This window comes from Pungitius pungitius, chromosome 4, assembly GCF_949316345.1.
Source record: "Pungitius pungitius chromosome 4, fPunPun2.1, whole genome shotgun sequence".
Lineage (NCBI taxonomy): Eukaryota > Metazoa > Chordata > Actinopteri > Perciformes > Gasterosteidae > Pungitius > Pungitius pungitius.
This window is the reverse complement of record NC_084903.1, coordinates 11,336,805-11,362,338: the sequence shown is the minus strand read 5'-3', so window position 1 is coordinate 11,362,338 and position 25,534 is coordinate 11,336,805. Positions and strand designations below refer to the sequence as shown.

The 25,534-nt window shown below is 41.1% G+C and overlaps 1 protein-coding gene across 1 annotated transcript; it reads right to left on the bottom strand.

The window, feature by feature from the left end:
• Positions 1–23,436, bottom strand: LOC119197578 (immunoglobulin superfamily DCC subclass member 3). The gene is made up of 12 exons (XM_037454015.2): positions 23,294–23,436; positions 23,039–23,169; positions 22,724–22,861; positions 20,476–20,634; positions 17,980–18,145; positions 10,520–10,767; positions 9,198–9,362; positions 8,818–9,006; positions 8,492–8,596; positions 8,038–8,173; positions 7,695–7,902; positions 1–6,961 (listed from the first exon to the last, which is right to left on the bottom strand). The coding sequence occupies exons 1-12, from the start codon at positions 23,434–23,436 to the stop codon at positions 6,836–6,838; spliced, it is 1,914 nt and encodes a 637-aa protein (XP_037309912.2). The 3' UTR covers positions 1–6,835.
• Positions 23,437–25,534: the final 2,098 nt, after the last annotated feature.

Below are 25,534 nucleotides of genomic sequence, written 5' to 3'. Positions count from 1 at the left end.
TTGTTTCTAGAGCTAGTTTATTATCACTGTTATTGTTTTTTAATTCAGTTTTGCACAATGAATCCTAAAACAATACAAACCACTAAAATGGTCTATTTTGCCTTTTTACACACATACACACATACAGTACACACTGTATATGCAAAAATGTATACAGACTTATCATTTCATCACCGTGGCCCAGAGAGCATAAAAACACAACTTTGTGGAAACGTACAGTAGTGATCCCTGATAATACTCTGAGATATACGACCTGAATTAAACTGCAGGAGACCCAGTGACAGCAGACAGACACACAGTGACTGACGGGTGGATGTGTGATCGCTGCACAGATTTATGCTACCTTTGTTTAATCCAACTGGTCGCTGAGTGAATTGAGCGCAGGTAACACCATGAACGAGGCTTGTTTTCTCATGAACTCGTCCACACAGCTGATAATGCACATGGTTTTTGGTTTCAGGTTGGCACCGCATTTGAACCCTTTAGCATATGAAAATGAAATAAAACTGTATTGATAAAATATAAGCTTTACGTGTTATGAATAAACTGTACAAGCAACTCTGCTGAGATAAAATAACATAAAATAGAGTGCAGCTTTTCCCTTCCCTTGCCCTTTGTTGCGCTCACATTTGATTAAGCGAAAAGTAGGAAGTCATTTTTTTTAGTACAAAATTAATTAAATATATCAATCAAGGTAACAGAAAAGACTTGCAAGTAGCACGGTCCTACAGGAAGACACAATTACCTGCCGCCGTTAGAGTTAAAGTTTTGGCAATTTCACATTGAAGACTTTTGCATTTGTGTTTTTTCTCTCCTTATCGGTTTGAAGTCTGTGGCTGTAACAAACATTTTCACAGCCTTGTACAACATTTCTAACCACCTCTTATAAACTGGAGATCCTTCACTTGGCCAATTAAACATGGTTTAACTTTAAACTTTAACAATTATAACTAATCTCACATCAGTTCCTGTTTTATTAGTAAAATTCCCGATGGAAGCCGGCAACGCTGGGCAGGAGCAGGTCAAACATACTCACATCCCTACATGCTTTCATACGGCAACATTGGATTGGAATCATTTGCCCTTCAAGACGATACTCTCGGCTGCAGTGCTGCAAAAGTGAAGCTTAGACTGTGTGTCACAAACAGAAATGTGGTGCTCTACACAGGAAGACATTTGCGATGCATGTTTGCTTAAATGACAATGCTTATACTGACGAGTTGTTATTGAGTTTTTCTGCTTGACGCTCACGTCACATGACAGGTGTGGAGAGTCGACCACTGGCGTAGTAGAATCTACGCAGGAGCCAAACTAGGTACGACTCAACGGCTTTAGATCACATGGGCAACATCGATTCACAACAAACATTCACCTCGGGCAAAGATGGTTTTTGAAGGAAAATGAAGACTATTGTCCCTTTCGTCGTCACCACAAGTGACCACTGGTGACGGTGACCGGTTGGGAACAGGGTGAGGAGGGGGAGGGGATCATCAGGCATCCGCGAAGGTAAAAACAGATTTGTCAATAGAAGAAGGTCACTGAGTCTATTTTCATCAATACACACCATCAAAACATATTGACCGACAATGTGAGACGGGACCATCAGTAGCACCATATTGAGATCACAACATTATTTTTCCGTAATTTGGCTAAATATCACAGTGGTACCATCACAAGACCATTAAGGGTTAACTGACACGTTTCATTTCATCTTAAATAACAGGTTATCTTTTTGCTTCTCATGCAGTTTTACTGTAGGTTTCTCTCTGCCTACTACCTTTGAACACATGAGATTCAGTCTGCTTTCTTGACACAGGTATATAAAATATAATACTGATCCCAAACATTAAAGTACATTTACATTAAATCACAAATAACCATTTGACAACAGTATAAATCACTTGGAAAATCCTTAAACTCAGCGTTATTTGACATGTGGCGTCACTGGGGTCTCAGAGCAGAATACCCTAGAGATAAATGCATTGGAAATGTAATCAATTCACAATCATATTCAAAGAGCATTCGTGCCACAACAATCAACACCACACTATGTGAGGATATTTAAGCCAGAGGGTACAAGGACTTTGGGAGAAACCAGAGTGAGAATATTTTCCAAAAACATCCTCACCGTTGAGATCTACTGTTGAGTTTCAGTATTGTTCTTATGGCCGTAACAGACCCTCTTTAGAGAGACAATGTCCAACTAGCCTGTCCTGTATTGTCCAGTATTGTCACCAATGTTCATTTAATGAGTGGAGAACTGCACGGACACATTTAGTCAAAACAGTGTAGAATAAATCCTGAACATGCCCAGTCCAGGATGCCTTCTTTTGATTGACTGATTACAAATGTAATCTAATCATTAATCAGCATTTTTCTTTATTTTCAGTTATTTGATATATGGTTGGTCTATAAAATGTGAGAAAAAAAGAACCATAGTGATTTTCTAAAGCTTTAAATAACTTGCTTCAAATGTTTAATTTCTCTAAAATCCCCCAAATATTCAGTTTACCATTTCATTTAATATAGAAATATATATGAAAACAACATCAGCAAATTCTCCGAATTTATGAATGTTTAGGATTGGGATGGGTTTTTTTTGGTATTTGTGCTTAAAAAATGACTTTGAAAGAACTCTTTCTACCGATGAATTGAATAATTGTTCCAGCATCAGCAGGAACTGAGCTACAGAGGAATTTTAGTTTTTCAGATCTCCATTTCCAAGACACTTTGAATGTATCCAGACATACCTTTGAGGCTTTAACAGTAATCTTCCCCTGAGGAGAGACCACAAGTTTGCTGTGATGTCATTTCCCTGAAGTTGTCACAGAATATTTTCCCACAGAAGTTTAAACCTTACGATAATCTCTACGTCTGATTTGAGCTGAGAGATTTCACCATTATGTTTCTAGCGGAGTAACGGACACAAGGTTGCAACACTTTCTCTTAAATGGCAAAAAAAGAAGTCATCCCTGACAGCAAATGTGTGTGAACTGGGCACAAAGCAGGATTCAAAGGGAGGACGAGGGCGGCCCGCTGATGCACATTTAAGAGGATCAGCGAGTCCCTGAGCGCACACTCTCCCTGCCCAAAGGTCAGATTCCTGAACAAAGACAAAAAAAAAGAGGCTGGCTCACTGTCAGGGGAGGAATTTGGTGTTATAACACTTCCCCAACTGCAAAAAATATGTCAAACAATGCCCTCCTGTGTTTTGGCGATCATCTAGTCCCTTCTGCTGATGGGAGTTACAGAATCAGAAGAGCTTTGAGGGCTCCGTTAAATCACACAGATTCTTATATTGTACAGCAAAACGACAACCTGACATATCATCAAGTCTTTTCACGTAAACATGATCGCCACTGCACCACGTTACCAGTGATCCAATTATTCCCTTGTGAAATGACTCTAAACAGTAAACACGGATTAAGGTTGCGGCAGCCTGGAGTGAAAACATCCCTCTGATAGTTAATAAATATACAAACAGGACACATTTAGGCTCAAGCCTTTGTTCTGCTATTTCAACAAGTACCATTGTTAAAACATGATATCAACCCCAAAGCGTACAAGTAAATAAAATAAAAGGATGACAGGAGAACAAATGCGAGGGCATTAAATTACACATGATCACTTCAATGGAAACTATGAATATTGCAGCAGGGACAGAAACAACAATCCCATGGAATGTTGTGGAGGCAAAATAATTAGATCATACAAGTAGTGTACAGCTAATAAATAAAAAAAAAGATTTTCAATCAAAATGGCCATCTAACTCATTACATGCTGTGCTGCCTCTAAGTAAACTAGATCATTTATATATTTGCTAACACAAGATGGAGAAACCTGGGATGTGTGCCACAACAAACATAGCAAACTATCCGACCTATTGTCCCGCACACATTATCTCCACACATTGTCATATTCCTACAGGGGCAAAAATACTGTTTGTATTTTTTAAATCTAAGATAGCAACGTTGGCCTCGCAGATAGTGAGAGACAGAGAAGATGCCAGTGGCCAAAAGCAGATGTATACCTACCGATGACATTCCATGAGTCAGAATATCTGACAGGGGATTTGAGGAGGATTGTTTGCATATAAAGGGAAAGTAAAACGGCAAACAGAGGGAACAAAGTAAAATACTTTTTTTACTGAAAAAGTAAGTTTTGATTTGTTGATCACTTTGTTATCTTCTTTTGCGAAGTGGAAGATGTAAAACCTGACAGAAATTTAAACTTAAAAGTCCTAGGGTTACTAGGCTAGACTAGGGTTTTAGCACAGTTCAGGTAAACACAACTCACACTCAGGTGAGGTTACCAGAAAAGCAAATTGATAAATTGTGTGTCTGTTAGAGTTGTTACTGTCCCACACTGTACATTTCTCTGTTTATTAATTAATGCATCTTTCAACTTTCAATTGAGGATATAAAGTGAAAAAAATAATAATTTAAAAGCTTTTGATATGAAACAAAATGTATCTGATAAGCAAAGTTGCACATTCACTAGAAACAATATACTGTATGAACTCATACCTTCTTAATAATCAGTGCACAAGATAATGATCCTAAAAGTTCTCCGTCCATTGTCTGTGTGGTGTTCCTTTCTGCCTGTCTGCATGTAGCGTCAGTTGCAATATATACATTTTTATAGGTGGTTGAATGCTAGTATCACATTGTTGGTACTCTGCGTGTTTCCTTCATTACGACCTGAGATCAAGGCCAAAAACTGGGTTGAGGTAGTGAACCGTAATGCAGCCGAGCCAGTCCTGTACAGTCTGTGAGAGCACAGAGCCGGAGAGAGAGAGAGGGAGAGAGAGAGAGAGAGAGAGAGAGACCTTAGCCAGCTCCCTGTCTGTGGTCGTTAACATCCAGCCATGTTCCTGAAGCACTATTACTAGTCAGCGTCGACAGAGGGGCGAAGGCTGAGCAGCAGTTGTGGTTTTGGGGGAGAGACTAACAATAGTCGAAGCATGATCAGCAACTGTAATGTCTCCTGGGCACTGTAAGTCTCAAAGGCTATTACTTTGTTTTAAAAAGGAGGCAGATAATGTGATGTGAAATCAAAATCACTAAGAGCACTGAAGCAAAAGACATCCTCCCTGAATGAGGTTAGAAATACACTGCAGCAGATTCAAATCAAAAGGAATATTTGAACATTTTGGGAAACAGGCGGCCTTGTTTTTTTGAGAGGAGGAACACCAGTGTTTCTAGTTGTTTTACCGCTGAACGCAGCTTCATATTAAACTCTAAAGACATGCGAGTGATACTCTCATCGAATCAAATCGTCAAACGCTTGTGGGGAGAAACAGCGTGTTTCACCTCTACAGCCCTCTAATTATGCAGGTAACAAATCATTTGCTTCCTTTGTGCTCACACAGTAATGTGAAAAGGACAACTTAAGATTATTGGGGTAGTTAAGTGCTGTACTAAATATGCTAAGCTATGCTCAGTGTTTACTAGCAATAATGTGGCTAGCACACAAGCGGTATTATTTGAAAGTCAGCTAATTAGTCAAAAGAGTACGTCCCAAAAAATAAGTAGTCCTAAAACTTGGAAAAATATTTCTGCTTGATTTTCTTCTTTCATATGAATGACAATATTTTAGTTTGAAAAAATACATCTGTACCAACAAAATTCATTAATAGCTCATTTTAGACACATTTCCTCTTTTCCAATTGAAATTTTCCAATTGATGTGTCACATGCCATTAAGTCGTAAATAATCCTGCTAATATAATTAAAATGCAGTGTATCTCTAACGCTCTATTCATTCAACAGAAAGAAAAAAAAAGAAAAATGATGTTTGTTTGTTAAAAAAAGGCTTGCAATGGAAGAGCATAATTTATCGTCCTAACATTCTGTACAAGGTGTTTTCTGTAGTCTGTCAACTTGAGGTACTGACATTGTATATACAAACACAATATTCATCAACAGAGGGAAGGCAGGATTCACAGAGGGGGTTTCATTATGCCATAAACAGACAAACACCAGCAACAGCAACAACATTAAGATTGTTATTTTGAGGTAGAACATTAACATCAGCATTTGGAAGTGCTTTATGTTGGATACTCGTTTTCTGTTTTTTTGTTCATTTTGCTTTTCGACAAGAAGAAGAAGAAGAAGAGAGACAGTTCCTGACATCTGAGGTAGCGCGGAACCTGATCTTGTAATTTTAGAACCAACCAGTTCCTCCGCATGTAAAGTCATTTTGAGCACAAGGGAAGGTAAAAGTCTCTAAAAGCTTCCCGCAAGACATTCACTCTGGTTGAGGTAGGTTTTTCGTTGAATCGTAGAGGTTCAAACAGACGAGTTTGGTCCCCGTATGAAGGCTGAGAACTCATAAAAAAAAAATGTTGATATCAACGAAAAAAAGTCCCGAGACAGAACACATCAAATGCGTGGACGAAGGCCGAGGTCCTCTGAGAGCGAGAAGGTGGGATCGTTAGTAGGGGAGAGCAGGCGGCAGCAGACATGCGACCAATAACTTAAAATCACTTTGACCTTTCAGTGATAAAGATATATAAATATGTATTTATATATATCTATAAACTTAAAAATAAAATCATAATTGTATAGGAAGGACATTCTGGGGAATCCAGTCTGAGCGCTGCTCAAAATCAAAAAATATGCAACTAATCTGTCAAAGAGAGCTCTCCCAAACCTCAATCCAAAAACCCTGCCATAAACAGTCCCAGATTTTCTCAAACTTCTTAACTTACCAATAAAAAAAATTAAAAAAATCTTTGCACAAAAAAAAGAAAACCTGCTTTAAAAGGAAAAACTTGTCAACCTGAGTGAGAGAAGAGTGGACACTGTGGAGAGCGTGTGGGCCTTGGTGCGCGCTTAGCCTTGCTCCTGCAGACCCGCGGCCGCTGAAGGGGGCTCCAGGAACTTTGTCTCTCGCTCCAACGAAAACTTGTCCAGCGGTATCGTAGACAGCTGGGTGTCGTTCAGCATGTAGGAGTCGGACTGAAAGCACATGCATAATAAAGGGTTACATAGAGTGCGTTTAAATTTCCATCAGGATGCTCTACTGCTCTGCTGTGTGAAGAGCAGTAAAAGTGCAGTTGGGGCTTTTGTTCCTCCCCTGAGATCCTGCTTTGCCTCAATATTGTTTTTATCAGACTATGATGAGTCGCCTAGTTGCAGCTCACACCTTTGCATAATGTAGAAAATATTTTATCCTGTTTTATTATGTTCTATTGTACTGTTATGTTTTATGCTGAATAAAAGGAGGAGAGAAATCTAGAAGGAAGCATGGCAGGAAAAAAACAAAAGTTATTACTGGCTGAAAAAGTGACTGAAATGAATTCAGAAATTATAAATATATATTCATATGAGAATTAAAGTTAAATTTAATTACAATCTGGGAAATTCTGCAGTTGCAGGCATCAATTCTATAAGAAATAATGATAACACTGCAATAACAAAAGTAACCTCTGAGACGTCAGAAATGAGCAACATTGTGCATGACTACATTTATTAATTTGGTTGACTAACAAATCAGGAAATTAGCTATGCTGGAAATTCAAAACAAAAAGTTTGGGTTATAATTTCCCCACAGACAGCCGCAGATACAGAAAGGTAATATAACAACAATAAATATAACCCAAGATAAACCTTCTTTGTCCATAACAATTTGTCTAAAAATACCTACAAACACTGGTTTCCCCTCCCTCAGTTTGGTGCTATCAGGACTCACCATGCATGTATCTTGTGTGGGTTGAGTGAAAAGTCTCTCCAGCTCGTTGCTCTCTGCCACTTTCTTCCCTGCCGCGCTGCCATTGACCTCCATCTTCCTCCTGGCAGCCCCCTTCATCCCTGAGGGCCCCTGGGACGACGAAGAGGATTCCAACACAGCGCTGTGCGGCGCCTGGGGGGAGGCCTGGACCGTCTTACACATCCTTAACCTGGGGATTACATGAACACGCACACACACACACACACACGTGAAACTCATGGCATTTACCGCCAACAAGAACGGAGTCGTTCCGTCGGGACGTGTTGCTGCTGTTGGGCCTTTTACCCGTCACGGTGATACTGACCTGCCGCGGTAGCTGAAGACGAGGAAGAGCACACAGAAGATGATGCAGGTGACTCCAATGTGAATGCCGATTATGATGCCCGTAGTGGATGTTTTGTTTTGTTCATCTTTCACACAGTCGCACGGGGCGTCCAACACTGGGAACATACAGACAACCTCAGATGTAAGCCGGTGGACAGCTCCTTTCTTCTTGATCTCTTCCTTAGTGCACGTGGTATATTTTAAAAATGATATGTTGTAATACGTTGAGTCAAACAGCTCATTTCATAGATGTGTGCTTAACATTTTTAATATATTTGATAGTGCTAGTGCGAGTTCTGTGCACGTGTGTGTGTGTGTGTGTGATTGTCAGCTTGGAAATATGCCACATGTGACTCAGTTAAACTTGCACTGGTGGTGTTGTGGGGCCGTGCGTAGCGGTGTGTGGCTCTGTTTGTTTTTTTTGGGACAATCACCAGATTTCTCCAACGCCTCCCGAAGTGAAACCAACCGCAGGGTGGCGTTGCCATCTCCGTGTTCATTGAACGCGTGAAGCTTTATCTCATAGACCATGGAAGGATCTGGACAGGGGACGATAAGATGAAAAGATAGTAAGTAAAGCACAAACCCTCCTGAAGTCAGAGTGGTTCTTTATTCACATAGAGATTGTTTGCGAGCCACCGAGCACATTATGAATGTGACTCATTTAATGAAGATTACGACAGCTCAGTCAGTTAAAAAGAAGCTGATGGTGTTTGCTGTGACACAATAAATTGTTGTCTTAAGAAGCTCCACATCTCACCCAGCTCAGTGATGTTGTACTGGGTGACGTTGCGAAGGAGTGTGATGGGACCAGTGAACAGCAGCGTGTGGGCTCTTCTGTAATACAGTCGGAAGCCTTGAAGTTGGCCCGCCTTGGAGGAAGGTTCCCACCTTGCTTGTATAACACTGCTGTTCAGCACCTTGGTGTAGAGGGAAGGAGGGGCTGGCACTACAACAGAAAATACACAGCGTTAACCAAAGTTGTATAAATATATGATAAAAGCACCACTTTAGCCTTTTATTTTGCATTTATGTGCAGTAAGGCTTGTTTCATGTTTTTAACCTCAGCGAGCACTGCAAACGTATTGGTAAAAAATAGGCTTTGTGTGTGTGTGTGTGTGTGTTCAGCTTCCAGCTCACCCTCCCCATGAGTGCTCTCGGTGACACTCTCCGAAGGCTTGCTGGCCCCGTGGGATGTGTAGGCCTTGACGTAGAAGGTGTAACTAGTGGAGGGCTCCAGGTCCCTGATGATTTGTTGCAGGGTCGCCTTACTGACGGCCTCCTCGTACTCCATCTCGGCTGGGTCTGAAACATGGAGGAGGTAAAGGAGAATGTAGAACAGAATTAATAGGGAAAGAAAAGCAGGAACAGGCATTGAGGTGACGGAATATGGGATCAAGAGAGGAAAGAATATATCTGATTGGTTTCTCTCATTATTTTATGATTATTGCCCATTTGACTCTATCAGAGCAGCCCTGTAAGGTAAGAGCTAATCTAGTTTGAATTAAGTGGTGATGGTTGGCTAAATTGCAGAGGTGGAGTGAGGAGACAGAGGTGGTTAAAGGGGCAGTTACAAAGGGCGTGTTAAAGCATCTATATTGCTCTCAATCGGGAGACAACCAACCATAACCAATATCCACCTTCAGCCCTCAACACATTGGGCCAGACCATCTTGGAAGGGTGATTACAGCAGTATTGGATGACCCCCGGGGCCCTTAATTATCCATCTGATGAATCTACTGTGGAGACCAGCAGCTAGCAGTATGAGACCCTCGCTTCACACCAAAACATCACAACCCACCCACCCACTTGCCCCAAGCCGCAAACAAACACACCGTGTGCACGTAAACAAGCATGCAGAGGTGAAAATACGGACACACACCAGAGCATCGTGCCGTTTTTATACACATTGCAAGGTACAATGAAGTTTTTCCGTCCTTATTAAATCCATCTAGCGGAGTGCAGGACTTACACAGTAGCAGTGAACACACTTTTAGTTGTTTTCACCAAGGGATGCATTTCCCTTCTGCTTTTTCCTAATACTGCAAGTAATAGTTTTGGACAAAAGCATCTTCCAAATAAAATTCTGGTAAATTTGACGGGAAACAATAATAACAGAGAATTTGTCACAGTTTACATGATCTGCAACAGAGACGGTTAATATGTGTATATGTAACGTTGTCTGTCGCCTTTTGTACAAAATCTGCAAAGTGCAAACTGCTACTTGCAAAATAAGATAATTTCCTTGTGAGTCATATTGACACATTAGAGTCACCTGAGCATAATGAGGAGCGTGGCATGTTAGCAGGCCTTGCAAATGGTTTGTGAATTAGGGCCCTCGCTGTCAATGTCCATTCCATCTATTTTCATCACTTGAAAATAACAGATTTTTGACATTTCACTGTGACATATTGTTATGTAATGTCTCGGCTATAACTACGCATATATTCAGTGCAACCCACCTGACGTCCTGCGTATGTGAAGCACATAACCGATGATGTCCTTAGTGTTTTGATCGGGCTCCTTCCAGGACACCTGGATGTTGGTGGGTGAGAGGGCCTCGGCCTGCAAGTGGGTGGGCTCGCCGGGCAGTCCGTCCGCCCACAGCACTGTGAGGCGAGCGCTGGCCTGCGTGGAACCAGCGCTGTTCTCTGCGATACACTGGTAGATAGCCTCGTCATCCTGGCTAATGCCGTATATCGTCAGTGTGCTGTGAGAGGAGGAGGAGGGAGGAAGGAAAGGAAGGAAATGGAAATTGTAAAGTTTACTTTCTCTGGCGTAATAAGAGTTGACTGTCGAGGACTCCATGCGAGTAGAAGTTGTGCAAATCCAAAAGGTCAAATATTGTGTAGAATCGTTCCGTATCAAACATACTCCTCTACCTTCAATTGCGAAAAGACCAAAGTAGCAGTATGAAGTACTATTGTCAATGTGGCGCTTAATACTTACCAGCAACAAAGTACAGCATCTCATTTTCAAAGTGCATGTCTTATAGGGTTGTACTGCTGCATTCTGGATATAGTATGATACACATCATTTCAATTCCATTTTCATGAGCCAAAACACAAATCTTCCCTTAGAGGGCTTCATAATCTATTCACATATGACATCCTCTCTCACAGGACCTTCACATCTGTAGAGGAATAAACCTAAAAAAACGGAGAAAAAATAAAGAGGAACAGAAGAGGGATCCATCTCACAGGATGGCACTAGTGTAATAGATGTGTACAGAATGAACAACACAACAGAGTTACCACAAATCAAATGCACATGATAGAAATTATTAATTGAATAATTTATGTGCTACTTTTGTTTGGAACTGTCGTTTCTGTTTTTGGTTTGTACATGCATCAACAACAACAACAACATGTGAGAGTGCAGAACAGTGTTTAATCTGCATCTGGATCTATATCTGTCCAAAATAAACAAAGAAAGGGAATTGAATTTACCACAATAGCGTGATGAATGGAAGGGAAATGCCATCTGGAATCACTCACCATTAATGTGTCCACGTTGTGTTATATAAGCCGCATTTGAAAGGTATGAGTGAGGTGTGCATGAGTGAGCAAAGATAGAGCCACACAACACACAGCAGCAGTATGTGAAAAGAGTCTCACTCATGCAGAGTGCTCACTCTCTAACCAAATTGTCTTCCAGTGGAACTCGCTGGCTCATCTATTTAAAAAAATAATATGGATTGCCTACATCAGTGAAACCTTTCATTTGTACCTTGCTATCCATCTATGCATTTGTACTCACCTCATCTCACACAGACACAGACACCTGCTATCTCTCCCACTCAATGCTCCCACTCTATATAGTTTCTTTCAAGCATCGCTCATCACTGTTGTACTTTCATCATGCACCGTATCCGTGCTTTTCATATCCTTCTACTTGACATTCTGTTATACAATAAACTTAAGCATTATGTGTGTTTTTGCGTGCATGTTGAGTGTTATTAGATGAGAATACTTCATCTTCTCTTATTTTCCTCAGGCAAAAAGAAAAATAAGAAAATGTAACATGTTATGAAAATTACACCCTGTGGTGCGAAACATTACTGGATGCCTAGTGCATGCCAAGGCCGTTGTTGTGGTATTTATATGATGATAAATTTGTTGGTGAAAAGTGAAAACGCGCATATAAGGTATATCTTGGGAATATGGAAGGGGTTGTGGCTTAGTCGTCTCTCTCTACCTCTAGCCCGAGGTCACACCACTTTAACAGAGCACAGGCATCTTTAGACCCCTTCTGGCGTCTGGTTCTCATGCTTTTCTGTAAGTTGAAACAAGAATTGAATATCACAGGACTTCAACATATCCTGCAGCATCCCGCCTAATCTGCCACTGCCGTAGTTTGGAAGAACCTGTCGCAAGGATGATCACCTTTATTTGATTGACAGGCTGCATCATCTGTGTATTAAATCAAAAGGAAATGTAAAATGTCGGAACCATCTCGTAAGGAAAAGCATTTCATTCATAGAAAGAACAACGTGTCAGCTGACTGCAATGCACGTGGCCTTTCACTCGCAACCTTCTGGACCTGTGAAATGGAAAATGAGGAAATTGCCTTTTGGCTCTGAATGGACAGCACTGAACTACCAGCCTCAGCGTGGTTTGTGAGGATGGATGTGTAAGATTAAGGGGGTGAGGAGGGGGGCTTTTCTGGGTCAGCAGGCTTGGTGGAGAAGTGAATCATTCCATTACCTTTTCAAAATTCATGTACGGGGATACGATTACTGTACTTCTGTAATCTGGGTCAGAATGGACCGAAGAGGTTTTATTCTCTCTGGTCTGCCAGGTGGCTTCAATCCGGATAATAACCGGGTCAATGAGGCCCTCTGTTTTTCGCCCTCTCCGAGCCAATCTTACCCGCGACCCCGGAGGCGGCGGCAGTTCGCCACTCAACCATCACATTTGTGACAGCCTTTCGTATCAGCGATGGATCGAGTGTTTGCAGAGAGGCAGCCCTGACCAGACTCCACGGACGCAGCGAAGGGGCCCCCAGGGACGCACTACTACCAGCCTCCCCGGTGTGTGGGTTGGAAGGTACGGTGGCATCCAACCGCATACATGCCATACACATGCATGAACACACACGTACACATGCTGATCATGTGGAATTCCACACCTACTGTCAAAACCTACTTGTCAGTATTCCAGGATTTAAAGCTTTATTAGTTTTATATATATTACACTTTTATATCGGAATATATGAAACGTTTTTAAATTTGTTTGTGTTTTATTTTAATGTAAAACTCTATTCCATTAGACTCCGTGTCTTGGTTTCATTTTGGTGGGCAGATACTTTGGTGTTTTTGGGGCCTTTTTCAGAAAATAATAGGGCAAATAAGGAGCAGAGTGTTTCTGTTTGAAGGAGGTGTTACTTGTTTCCACTCTGCTGCGGAAGCAGGAAATGTGAACCACATTTCTTCCTGTACCGGGATATTTTGCAAGACCCGACCGATGCCGAATGTTTAAAATAATTGGTTTTAGTTTTACGTTGAATTAAGGAAAGACAGAAATTCAGATTTGGAAACAAGAACATCAAACACCCACACAATGTTTAGGGGAAGAAATAAAGTCTGAGTGAGAGAAAGGGAATACTTTGGGCTTTGTTTCGTCTGTCTGCCTGCTCCAAAGCCAAGCTGTCTTGTCATGACGGCTTGACACATCATTCATTCATCGGTCAGAGATCATTTCGCAGATGGATGGATAAGGTCATGGGCCAGGGGAGTGGTTGACAGAGGGCTTTTGGCTCTATTGTTGACTCGTGTGCTGCTGAGACACAACAGAGAGTAATCTCTGTTGTGTCTGAGCAGCACCCCATCGAAAGGCACCGCGGCCTCTCTATATTCAGCAAGAGGGAAAAGGGGGGCAAAGAGTAAACAGGAGGAAGAGATGGGGAAGGGGGGGCAATGAGCTGTCTGTGGCCTGAGAGGAGGGAAGGGCCGAGGGATATGACTGATTACAGACGGGGTGAGAGTTCAAGGCCAATGCCCAGGCCCCGGCTCTCTGTAATGGGGGCAGGACGCGGATGTGGGGCACAGAGAGGGGCCGCAAACAAGAAAGGCAGGTCTGTGTGAAAGAAAGAGAAGAAAGAAAGAAGAAAAAAGGAAACCCAATAACAAAATGCCCAGGTTTGTGTTGCCTGTTCCTTCAGATGTTTGTCATTAATTATAAAACACACTCACTCACTCACTCACACACAACCTCCGAGAATATTTTTTTTTTTACCAAAAAACTTAAATCCTCTCTACACTAATGTAAAATTGATCCTCATAGTCTACATTAATTAGAAAAGTAGTGGCTCTCATGGGATCTTTTTCTTCTATCTTCATGCGCATGATGGAATTACCTTTGTCGTCTTTATCAGTTCTCCATGCATCTCCATTAAAACAATACAGTTTGTATTTCAATCCTCACGTTTATTAGACAACCTGATGTGAGATCACAGGTTGTGTGTGGAGGATTACAGGTGCCCACTTTAGAAACTTAAGAGACCGTCATAATTAGCCAAAGCACTCACACCGGCTTTAAATAGCCACAATCGCCTGCTTTGCGGGAGTCGTGTCAGCAGGGGTCAATTATGAATGTGATGGCAATCATGTGTGTGTTTACGAAGGCCTGTTGAGGGACACACCTCTGACACCCTGAGCATCAATGTCTGGTAACAGAAAAGGATAATCAGCTCCTCTCTGAAGTCCTCACATGTCAGGGAGCGTTTTGCGATGCTGTGTTTTCCTCGTGTGTGTTGGTGTGCAACATGTGCGTCTACTGACGAGGTGTAAAGGCTGAAATATGTGAATTTTCCTGTTTGATTATGCATGTGCACAAAATGAATGATGGTATGCACCACAGGGCTACTTTGGCACACACGGGGCTCACTTGCCTTTTGATTAATGTGTGTGCACGCGTGTGCGTGAATGAAATGTACAATCGATTCTCCTTCCTTCTCTCGTCCGATTCGCTTTTAAAGGTCAGCGTCTTGAGGGATAAATGAGGGGAGAAACCTCAGTGTGTATATTTTTACGCAAATATACACACCACAACATGAATTGAAATGCTGAAATGTATTTATAAGCGTACCTTTTTTGACAGAGTATCTATGTGTTTATACATCATAGATTTACGTATATAGATATGTATATCTATATATGTTGAATATAATTTGCTTGGGGAAACCTTGTAGATGTAAAATCAATTTCTACCCGGTAGGTTGTTGGGGGGACGGTGCCTTGCTCAAAGACATTTCAGCCGTCCCTTTTTAGTGAAGTGGAACCATCCCAGTTCACACACTGTACTTAGTCTGGGGAGAGACCTTGAACCATCAATCTCCCAGCTAAGTCCCCGCTGCCTGAACTAATCCTGCCATATTTATTACAAATTAAGCTCAAAACGGTCTGAACCAACAGTGAAATTTGATCACTATCAACATATTTAGTTACTTCTCTTTACTTCTTTAAGACCTGATGGAGGCTAGAAAACATTAAAGTTTTTAGCTTACGTTTGGACAACTGAAAGCCCTTGGTTTCGCTTCATGAAAGATTGTTGTTTGGTTCAATATTTGAAAAACGTCCTTTAAATTGACCTTTTCAATATCAAAGCCGTATTTCATCGCCTCAACAAATTGCTTTAGCAATCCTAACCAAACAACGCGAGGAACACAGGAACCAGGCTGTGTTATCTCCACTCGACTCCTTTGCTTCATCAGCTTTTTATGATGAGAGAAAATGGGCAGATTATTTGTCTATTAATCAATTACTCAAAAAAGATATAATCAGAAAATGTATTGCAAAACATTTTGATGATAATATATTTACCACCAATATAAATATTTTCTAACTCACATTCATATTTTTTTAAACAAAAACAAAAACGACTGGCTGCTTTTGCAAATCTGAAGAAAATACAAAAAATTCTGTTCGGGATTGTTGGTTCATAAACTCAGATGTTGTGTTGTTGTGATGTCAATATGATACCATTTAAATACCAAAAAATGAATAAAAAGACAACAAAAAGATATACAGATTAAGTGATGATAAAATAATTGTCAGCTGTTTGACAAGCTCAAATAAGGGGCAATGATAATGAATTGTGAATTGTGTTCTATGCCAACAGTTCAACTGTGTAAAGAGGCACATCCAGCTGGTCTGTCCTCTAGATGGCTGACTGCGTCTCCTGGTCAACTAGCTCAGTGTATGACATAATTAGCTAATGGTAGGTCTCAAGCTGCCGCCTGCCTCCCCAACCAATCACAGAGCAGGCTTTGTGATGCATGAGACTCACGTTGTAGCAGGTCCATAAGCACACGCTGAGTGAAACACGCTGGGACACTCTGACTGACCCTTCGCCCCCTCGCTCCTGATTTGCTCTTCCTGCCTACTCACAATTTCTCTTTTGATCACCTGTTCATATTTCTTTGTACGTCCAAGTGTGGCCTCTTTCCTCTTTATTTCTTTCCTCCTCTTTGCTCCTTTGTTAGTTCCTCGCTCCATCTCTCTGAAAATCATAGACTGGTGTGGGCAAGTGGGAGGGGAGCAGAGTGGGTGAACAATGTGTCTGCTCTATTCACTCATTGCGACAGAGGACTGTTAGCTGTGTAAATTAAATATATTACCGCCACATTTCTCTTTTAAGAAAATAATAACACACATGTACAGTTGGCTGCCAGGGTCAACTGGAAAAATGTAACTTTCATTGCTGGATTGATGGAGTGTAGAAGCGCTCAATCAAACATTAAGCAGTACTTGCAACAGGATGGAATATTATGAAAGATCCTTTTTAAAATAATGCCTTGAAACCAAGTGCTGGAAAACACATTCCTCAAGGCACTGGCCATCATTATGTAAAACCCACATACAGCAGAAAAATAGGTCCAACTTGTATTTACTCCTTTATAGTATCTCTTACCCACTGAAACCATCAGTACTTCAACACCAAAAAAAGGCACTGTAACATGCAACCTTTATACTGTGAGGTGCTTAGAATGGTAACTAGCAGAGGTCCTCTTCCTCATGACATTCCTGGAGACTGCCATGGGAAAGCCTCCAACATCCAGTCAATACGCTGAGCGCATACAAAGGCACAAATAAATTGAGGCTCATGTCTTGGCAGGCGTGAATTCCAGGAAAAACCGCGTGAGAAGCAGAAGAAACGCGGCAAAATTGAACATTTGATGATGCCAATGATTAGAATGGGGTGTTTACTGAAATCCATATTTCTGTGAGTGGGGTCCAGTGGTGTGAGGACACAGAGAGTGCCCGGCATTCAGGAGATGAGCTGTTAAACACAGTTTGCATTATGGGATGGCATGGACAATGGCTCTTCATATTGCTGATATAATAATAATGAAATCTTTGGTGGTGATTGGTCACCCTTAAGGCTTTAACGGCAGGTTTCCAAGTGCTATATCAATCAGTTGTAAAAGAATAATGAGAGAAACGTGTTACCAGGCTTTGTCTATTTTTTTTAATGCTAATCCATTAATTAACACTGTGGGTTTCCCATTAAGTGTACCAACACCTACTCCTATTGGTGGTTACAAGCATTTTTCACTTTCTCTTTTTCTTCTATCTATTATTCCTTAATAAAGACTTCAAAGCTTTTATATTGTGCGGCTCATTGGAAAGTCGTACTAATCATCCTGTTGCGTGTGTGAATATATGCATATCTGATAGATTGGGGTATCAGATGTAGAAACCTCATGAGTAAAAATAAAAAGAGGATTTGGGAAGAAAAGCAGTTAAGTTTAAACTTCTGACAGTATTGACTCATTTTGAAAAATCACTTTATTGTGTGTATATTTGGTGCAGTGCTATGGTGATGCTGGATTATCATTTCCACACCCTGACCAATCGGTGGCTATACTTGAATATATGAATCAATTTCCTTTAGGTTCCCATGAGAAAGTAATTTTTCACCTGTTGTTGTTCCTGAGTTTGACGTGTCCCCAGGGCTCCAGGATCTGCCCGTTCTTCAGCCAGGTGAGCTGGGGCTCGGGCTCGCCCTCGGCCTGGCAGGTGAAGACTGCGTTGGTGCCGACGGGCCGAGCGATGGACTGCGGAGCCTGAGCAAACTTTGCTGGAGCTGAGAGAGGAAACGACGGCCTCGGTTTACAATCAAAAGGGGTTTCAAGGAGAGTCTGAGTGGTACACAGTCAGCCGTCACAAGTAGTTGTAGTAGTACTGCATTAAAGGTGTATTGTGAACATACTATTGAAAATATATGAATTATGTTCAATTGGCAAAACATTTCTGTGGGACAAATGTGCTTTAAAATAACCAACACATTTACATATAAATGGTGCTGCAGTTTATAGTTTTATAAAAACTCGTCTAATCCTATGCTTTCAGCTATGGTCAATTAGAGGTTATAATGTATTCATCTGAAATTGTTCTTTCAGCAGAGAAGTGAGTTTTTATATCAGAAAGTAATTACTCTGCTGAAGTGGGATTTTTAAATTTTTTTGGAGCTGACAGACCCCCCCCTCTGCTGCACTCATTATTGTTCCAGCGGTTAGCAGTGATTTCATAACCTGAATTATTAATATGTCTGTATTAACTAAGAGAAAGTGTTGCGGTGATTAAAATATCACATCGGTAGAGGGTAAGAAGCTGGAACAAGGGGCGTTTAATAATGAATAAAACACAAAACACCAAAGCTTTCCTACATTCGTTCAGAGCGGATTCTTTACGGATTTTTTAAAGGATTTTTGAAATAGATAAACTTGTATCAGTGGTTATTGTTCACCAGCACCTAAAGCAATTATTTAAGTTATTCTCACTTTCATGCCCATTCGTTCCAGAAAAGACAAAAATCTTTAAAACATCCCAAATATATAGTCTATGCACTTTAAGCATCAAAACTGATCAATAATGTCCTCAGTTTGTTGGGCATTCTAGTTGTTGTGCAGATGTTTTTCAATCAGAACAAAATAGAGCATTTGTTGGTCTGCGTATTTGGTGCATTAGTGCGTATCAAAACACACACCTTCCTCTTCAATTACTTCAAATACTTATCTTTATTTTCTTATTTAGCACAGACATTTTTTCCCCTCCCGCTCGTCTTTCCTCTCCTGGACAAAATGTATTGAGACACTTTTCTTGATGTCATCACTTCCATTCTCGAATGAAAAGCTGAGTGTGCTGACATTGTGTGAAGGTCCTTTCGTTTCTATTTTCCCTTTTGCTTCCTTTCCTTTCACTCAATATGTTCTTTTAGGGATTTCTTAAAGGTGAAGGTCAGAGGGACCTCAGAAACATATGGATTTGCACCTGGGTGTGAGTTAGATCATCAGCACCATCCATCCGTCTTGCTCTTGTTTTCCCTTTTGGGCTGTCACACTTTGACTCCTCCTCCTTCTGAAGCTAGATGATTTGCGGCATGCTGCATTTATTAAGAGTATGAATTCCTGACCTCTGTACTCCTTTTCTGAATTAATAGCCACAGACATCTCATTAGGACATACAGAAGTTTAAGTTCAGTTACAGTAAAATCGACCTAAAGAACATTTATTTTGAGTACACGAGTTGTACAAATCAATGACATTGACACATAATTAACATTCATGGCTTTTTCTCTTTGTTCTTGCAAAAGTTGGGGCTGGACTCGCACTTGACAGGCAGATCAAATTAAATATTGATTAGGATCAATACTGCTATGTGCTAAAGTTTTATCTGATCGTTACGTGAGGGAGGAAAATAAATGCTGCAATGTTCCCGCGGTACAATTAATGCACCGAGGGCCACACAGACCTGGCTGCATCCCATTGGTCAGAAGCCCGCATCTATCTGACCTACTATCAAACACTTTAATGGTTCAACCCTGTAGAGAATAATATAACAGAACCAAATAAAGTATAAAAAACAGTATGTGTAATCGCTTCATGTATCTTTTTTATATTGGATGTGCATGGCCATGAATATGGGAAAAAAACACAAATATTCTAAAGATGCCGATACAACTATTCTCCTGCCGTAGGATGTGTTACGCTGTGGCTGAATTGGATTTTATTTGGAGTTGTGTGAATGAAAAAGAAATGTCACTGTGCACGCTGTGCTCAGTGATTCCAAACTGGCTCTATCTCTAAAAAGCAATTTGCCATAAAAGATGTAATCACAGATATACTATAGTGTACACCGCTCTTTATCCATGTGGATCGGACAATATTGATAAAAACAGCATTTATCAGATATTATCCTTCCCAATGTGATTTTATAGATTGTTTTAGTTCTGTGGTATTTAAAACTAATAAACAATAGGAACATTTGATCATTTACATAAGGATTGAGGGCCGAGGGACCGCTCATCTTTCTCCTAATGGTAAGTTATCAAACGGGAGTCAGGGTGCACAGACACAGATGTCCATTCACACAACTCCTAAAGATATGAAAATGTATAATTTTGCCAGAACTCACCTTGGACCACCAGACGTCCCTGAGCAGTCCTACGAACACGGGTCCCTGGTTTGTTAGCAGCACACACGTAGACCCCTGAGTGCTGCACGCCCACATCTGAGATCATCAGGTTCCCTGTGCCGAGTACCTGGATACCCTCAACACCGATGGGACGCCCGTCTACTCAGAGAGAGAGAGAGAGAGAGAGAGAGAGAGAGAGAGAGGGGATTCACACAGGGCAGAACCAGAAAGGACCAGGTGTGCCCATGTGGAGAATATGTTCATGTTAAGTGGAGGTAAATGTGGTGAATGTTTTATGGTCAGACTGGGCTTTAACAACTAATTAGACGTCGTTATTTAACATTTACAGAAATCTCACATTTACAGACACAATTTGACCTGCCAGAGGTCAAGGATGCAGCTCTCACAGTGAAGTGTGTGATGTCTCATGAGCACGCTGCCAGAACAACAGGTGTGGTGTTCACGCTGAAGTGAGTTGTCTTAACTGGGAGCTTTTTGTCAGAGGTTCTTCCTAAAGGGGACATTCATCCTAAAGGGGACATTCTGTTTTTATCTATTAATGTTTTTTATTTTAAGTGCAGCTTCTCTAATGGATGTTCGGTTAATTAAAGCCTTTATTCTATAACAACTCTTTTGTTCATGCTAAGACAAAGCCTTGGAGTGCCTTTCAAACCTTTACACGGGGGATGTTCGAGCCGCTATCGAGCGACCAGAAATTATAAGCAACTTTTATCTCCTCACACAATCCATAGCTGCCTAGTCTCTGCTCTCCCCGTACTCACATGTTTTACAAACCACATGGTCACTAGCCAGCAATGTTTTCTTAGTTGCACTTTCATATTTCTTTAATTACGTTAACTACACAGCTCGTACCACTGCATGTGTAAATATAAAATAAATAATACAAATGTAACACAAAAACATAAAGGGATTAATCATGAAACATGCAACTAAACCAAACAAGTGAAAAAAAGAGATACTGCTGTGTTTTTAGGTGGACTCTTTTCAGAGAGTGTGTGTTCATTGTCCTTCACTATAAAAGGTAATCAGCTCAGCAAACTCACAGTCCAGAGATTTTTCCAACCGGATGATTTAAAAAACGTTTTTCTGGATACTTAACCTCTTTCACAGCTTCCAATGTGAGGTCAACAATTCACAAAACCACCCAATATATCCATTACGAGTATTCAGATCTTGTGGTCATGGACTGTGAAGAGGTCAATATTTTTCAATTAATCATCACAAATTTTTCAAATGAATTTTCCCACCAATCAGTTTTGTCTGTGTCTGTCATTGTGAAGCACTTTATTGCTTTTCTATACTTTTCCATTATCGTCAACTATGCGCTGAGTACTGCGAACTTTTGTCTCAACAAAAGCAGTCTTGTTCTTTTCGTGCCTTTTTCTCCTATATATTGTTCTCTCTCTCTTGGCCCCCCCCACAAATCAGTTTCTCTTCATCAGACACTAATTAAGTTAGTGGCAGAAAAGAAAGAGCACTGCAGCTAGCAGGCTTTGGGACTGTTGAATGAATAGCAGTAAATACAGAAGGGCATTAAGGAGTGACTGATGTGAAACTATCAGATTAATTATGCATTTTAGCCTCCCTGCTGTAATCGAATACACACAAATCCCATTGTGTTAGCATTTCATTCGACCGGCATTATGTGAGGCAAATACCCCCAATCTAATTATGCCCATGTGCTTGGGAGGGGCAGCCATTTACATTTGGCACAGCGAATTGCACTGGATAATAGGTAAAGAGAACAGATACCAGATTGAAAAAATGTTTTGACTTTGAGTGATAGTCAAGAAAAAATACAGAAGCACGACGGGACGGGGGAAACTAATCGTATCTGTTTCAGCACCTCAAAGCAATTATTCAGAGGCTCGCCAATGCTTCCCTGGATATTCAACTTCAATTGGGAGAAGAAGCATGAAGTCAAACATCATGTTCAGCCTAAAGGCCTTGTGATGAATCCCACAGCGTCCTGTATACACAATAGATACTTTACTGTATCAAATGCATTCTGTGCACACACATACGTTACACCATGCAGAAAGGATCAAAGCTGTGCTGCAGAGAACACACAAGCATACAACGACACAAAGCACACATATGACGGAAAACACTGGAGTTGACAAATAATTGCTGAAATGCAAGTATACGGGCCCAGAAAGAAATATTCCAAATACATATTTTCCCCTTCTGGGGCCCTTTCTTTGATAAGAACAGGGTTTGTTCTCACCTAGTCTGCTCCAAGACACAATGGGCCGAGGGTATCCAGTAGCAACACACTCCAAGATGGCGGTTTGGTGAACCGTGAGGGTAAGGTTTTCTGGTCCGACCACTATCATAGGCTCTTTGTAAACAGATGACTGAGAGCCTGGGGAGGGCAGGGAGAGGGGAGAATAAGATGGGGACAAGCATGATGGATGGCTTCCTTTAATTTGATTTCTCCAGCTCAATATCCTGCTTCTCTTGAATCATGAAGAGGAACAATAGGTTTAGAAAATCTTAGGTGGTCGGGTATGTAGACGTGAAAGAGATTAAATATTACAACCTGAGACAGTGAGAAGTGCTTCAGTGCTGTGTTTCACTCCTGCACTGTTATGGGCTACACAGCAGAACTCGCCGCTGTCCCCGGGACGCACTCCTGTGATCTGCAGAACGCCTGTGGGCAGGAGAGTGTACCTGCGATAGGAAAAGAAAAACAACATCAGACAGACGGAAGCAAATGCAGTGGGACCTGATAAAGGACTGATGAAGAGCTGCCAACTCTAAGAGGTGTCATGCCACGGATTTGGTTTGGACCAACCTCTCGTCCTCGGTGTCCACCGGACGTCTGTCCTTTTCCCAGCTGATGACAGGCTCTGGCAGGCCGTGGATCTGGCACTGGAATCTAGCAACGCCGGACTCCTCTGCATGCACCGACTCTGGCTGGACGTGGAAGTCTGCCATCGCTGTGGAGGGAGGAGGTGAGAGGGGGGATATGAGCTCCTATCAGCCCAGCTGCTTCAAGGAAATACATCTTCACTTCTCTTTGATTTCATTAAAATAAATAACTTATTTGTCAGATCAACATCTGAGAATCCCTCTGACATATTCATGTTGTTCTTAACCAGTTTAAATAAGATTAATAAGGAATACGTTATTATACATTATACACGATGATTCATTTTATGTGAATACTGAGTGGCTGAAAAAGACCAAGACTAATGTGGAATTACTGTATTTAGAACACAAGCATCATATTAAAGCATAGCGTAACATTAAGTGCACACTTCTCTCTGGACTCATCACAGTATTAGACGGATAAACGTCAGTTGTAAAGGTGACCTCTCTACTTCTATGAAGAGAAAACATCTAAAGACTATGGAGTTCAATGACTAGTCCCTGGTGCAGTAATCTAGCCAGGAACTACATTGGCTGAGATCTGAAAGATTACGTAAGTATTTTATATTTAAGAAGGTTACTTGGTGACAGAAAGCAATGGGAAGAGATGTAGTGTTTGTTTATTAAAAACAAAACAACAAAGCTCCTATCACTTGGAATATTTGATTAATTTTGCTGTGATTCAAATGTTGTCTGAGGACCTACATTTCTTCAAAAACCTTTTTTAAACTTCCACCACAAAGAAACCAAGTTATGCATGTCTGCAATTTATGCTACTAGATACACAACTGTCTCTGAGGCCTCCATTGAGTTATCTCCACACATATGAAGCACAGACCATGAAGGTAAATATGGATTTTCTGCTACATGTGGATATCTGGTATGTAGGTTAGGGATGATTGTGTGGACACAGACAAAGCATCACATACACCGTCATGTAGCAGAGCCACTATAAATGACCTGCAGACTCACTCAGCTGCATTCACGTCGCCTGTGGCAGGAAACAAAAGCGCCATCGAAGGTGGAGCCAGCAGCAAACTCAATTAGAGAGAGAGAGAGAGAGAGAGGGGCCCTCCTCCTCCACAGTCCTCCCATCTTCCTCAACACAAGTGTACTCATTTAAATGTCAGCCCTAATTAACTTGGACGCAGGAGGACTTATCGGAAGACCATTAGCATAACAAGAGGGATGGACCCCTTATTATTTCATAACCTGTAGCCTACATTAAGAAAGGAAGAGCAGAAAGTGGGCGGCAACCACTCTGTGAGGCTTATTTATGACGTGCTTAGTTCTTGTCTGCTTGTTCCACTATTTTATTTTGTTCCACCTGTTTCTGTGCCCTCCTCTCAATTTTGCAATGCAAATAGTGACTTCCGTCCGTTTACAGGCTTATCAACTATTGCTGCATTTAATTCACTTTTACAACGTGCCATTCTTAATTGTAAAGGGTTGACAGTTTAAAAAATCTCAAAAAATAAAGCAAACACTTGTTAAAAGAAAAGAGACGGAGAGAAAGAGTGGAGGACACTTCATGTGTGGAGGTACTTTAGACCAGTGTGGCTGCGTCAGTGGTTCAGAATATTTCATTTCACAGCTTAATGAGTAGTGTGGCATTCTCCAACACGACTTGACCTTTGATCTCTCAATGGATGTATGGAGATCTGATGAAAATTTAAACTTTCTAATTTAGTATTCTTCTAGTAGCAGCTCACTCATCCTAGATTATGAATGCCCTTCTATAATGAACTGCAAGTTAGTTGTTTTATTGCTTTGTCTCAGGATAAATAGCACAAAACAAATCTGGCTGTTACTCGCCAGATTTCTTTCGCCAACATTCTAGCATCAAAATGTTTAGTTCAACCTCACGGTGAAGCATAGAGGGCTTGAATGTTAAAAAATTATTTTACCGTCAATGTCACGGTTTGGGTCTGCTTCTTGTCTTATTTTGTAGTTTTTATGTCTCTTGTGATCCTGGGTAACTTCACTTCCTGCCTTGTCCTGTCTTCCCCTGTAATTGTCTGCCGTGCCTGATCGTTTCCACCTGTGTCCAATCACCTGCACCTCCCTTGTGTATTTAAGCCCTGTGAGTCCCTTGTCTGGTGTGGCGTCATTACATGTCGACCGTTCACGTGTCACGTAAGTCAAGTTTGTGTTTTCAAGTCCA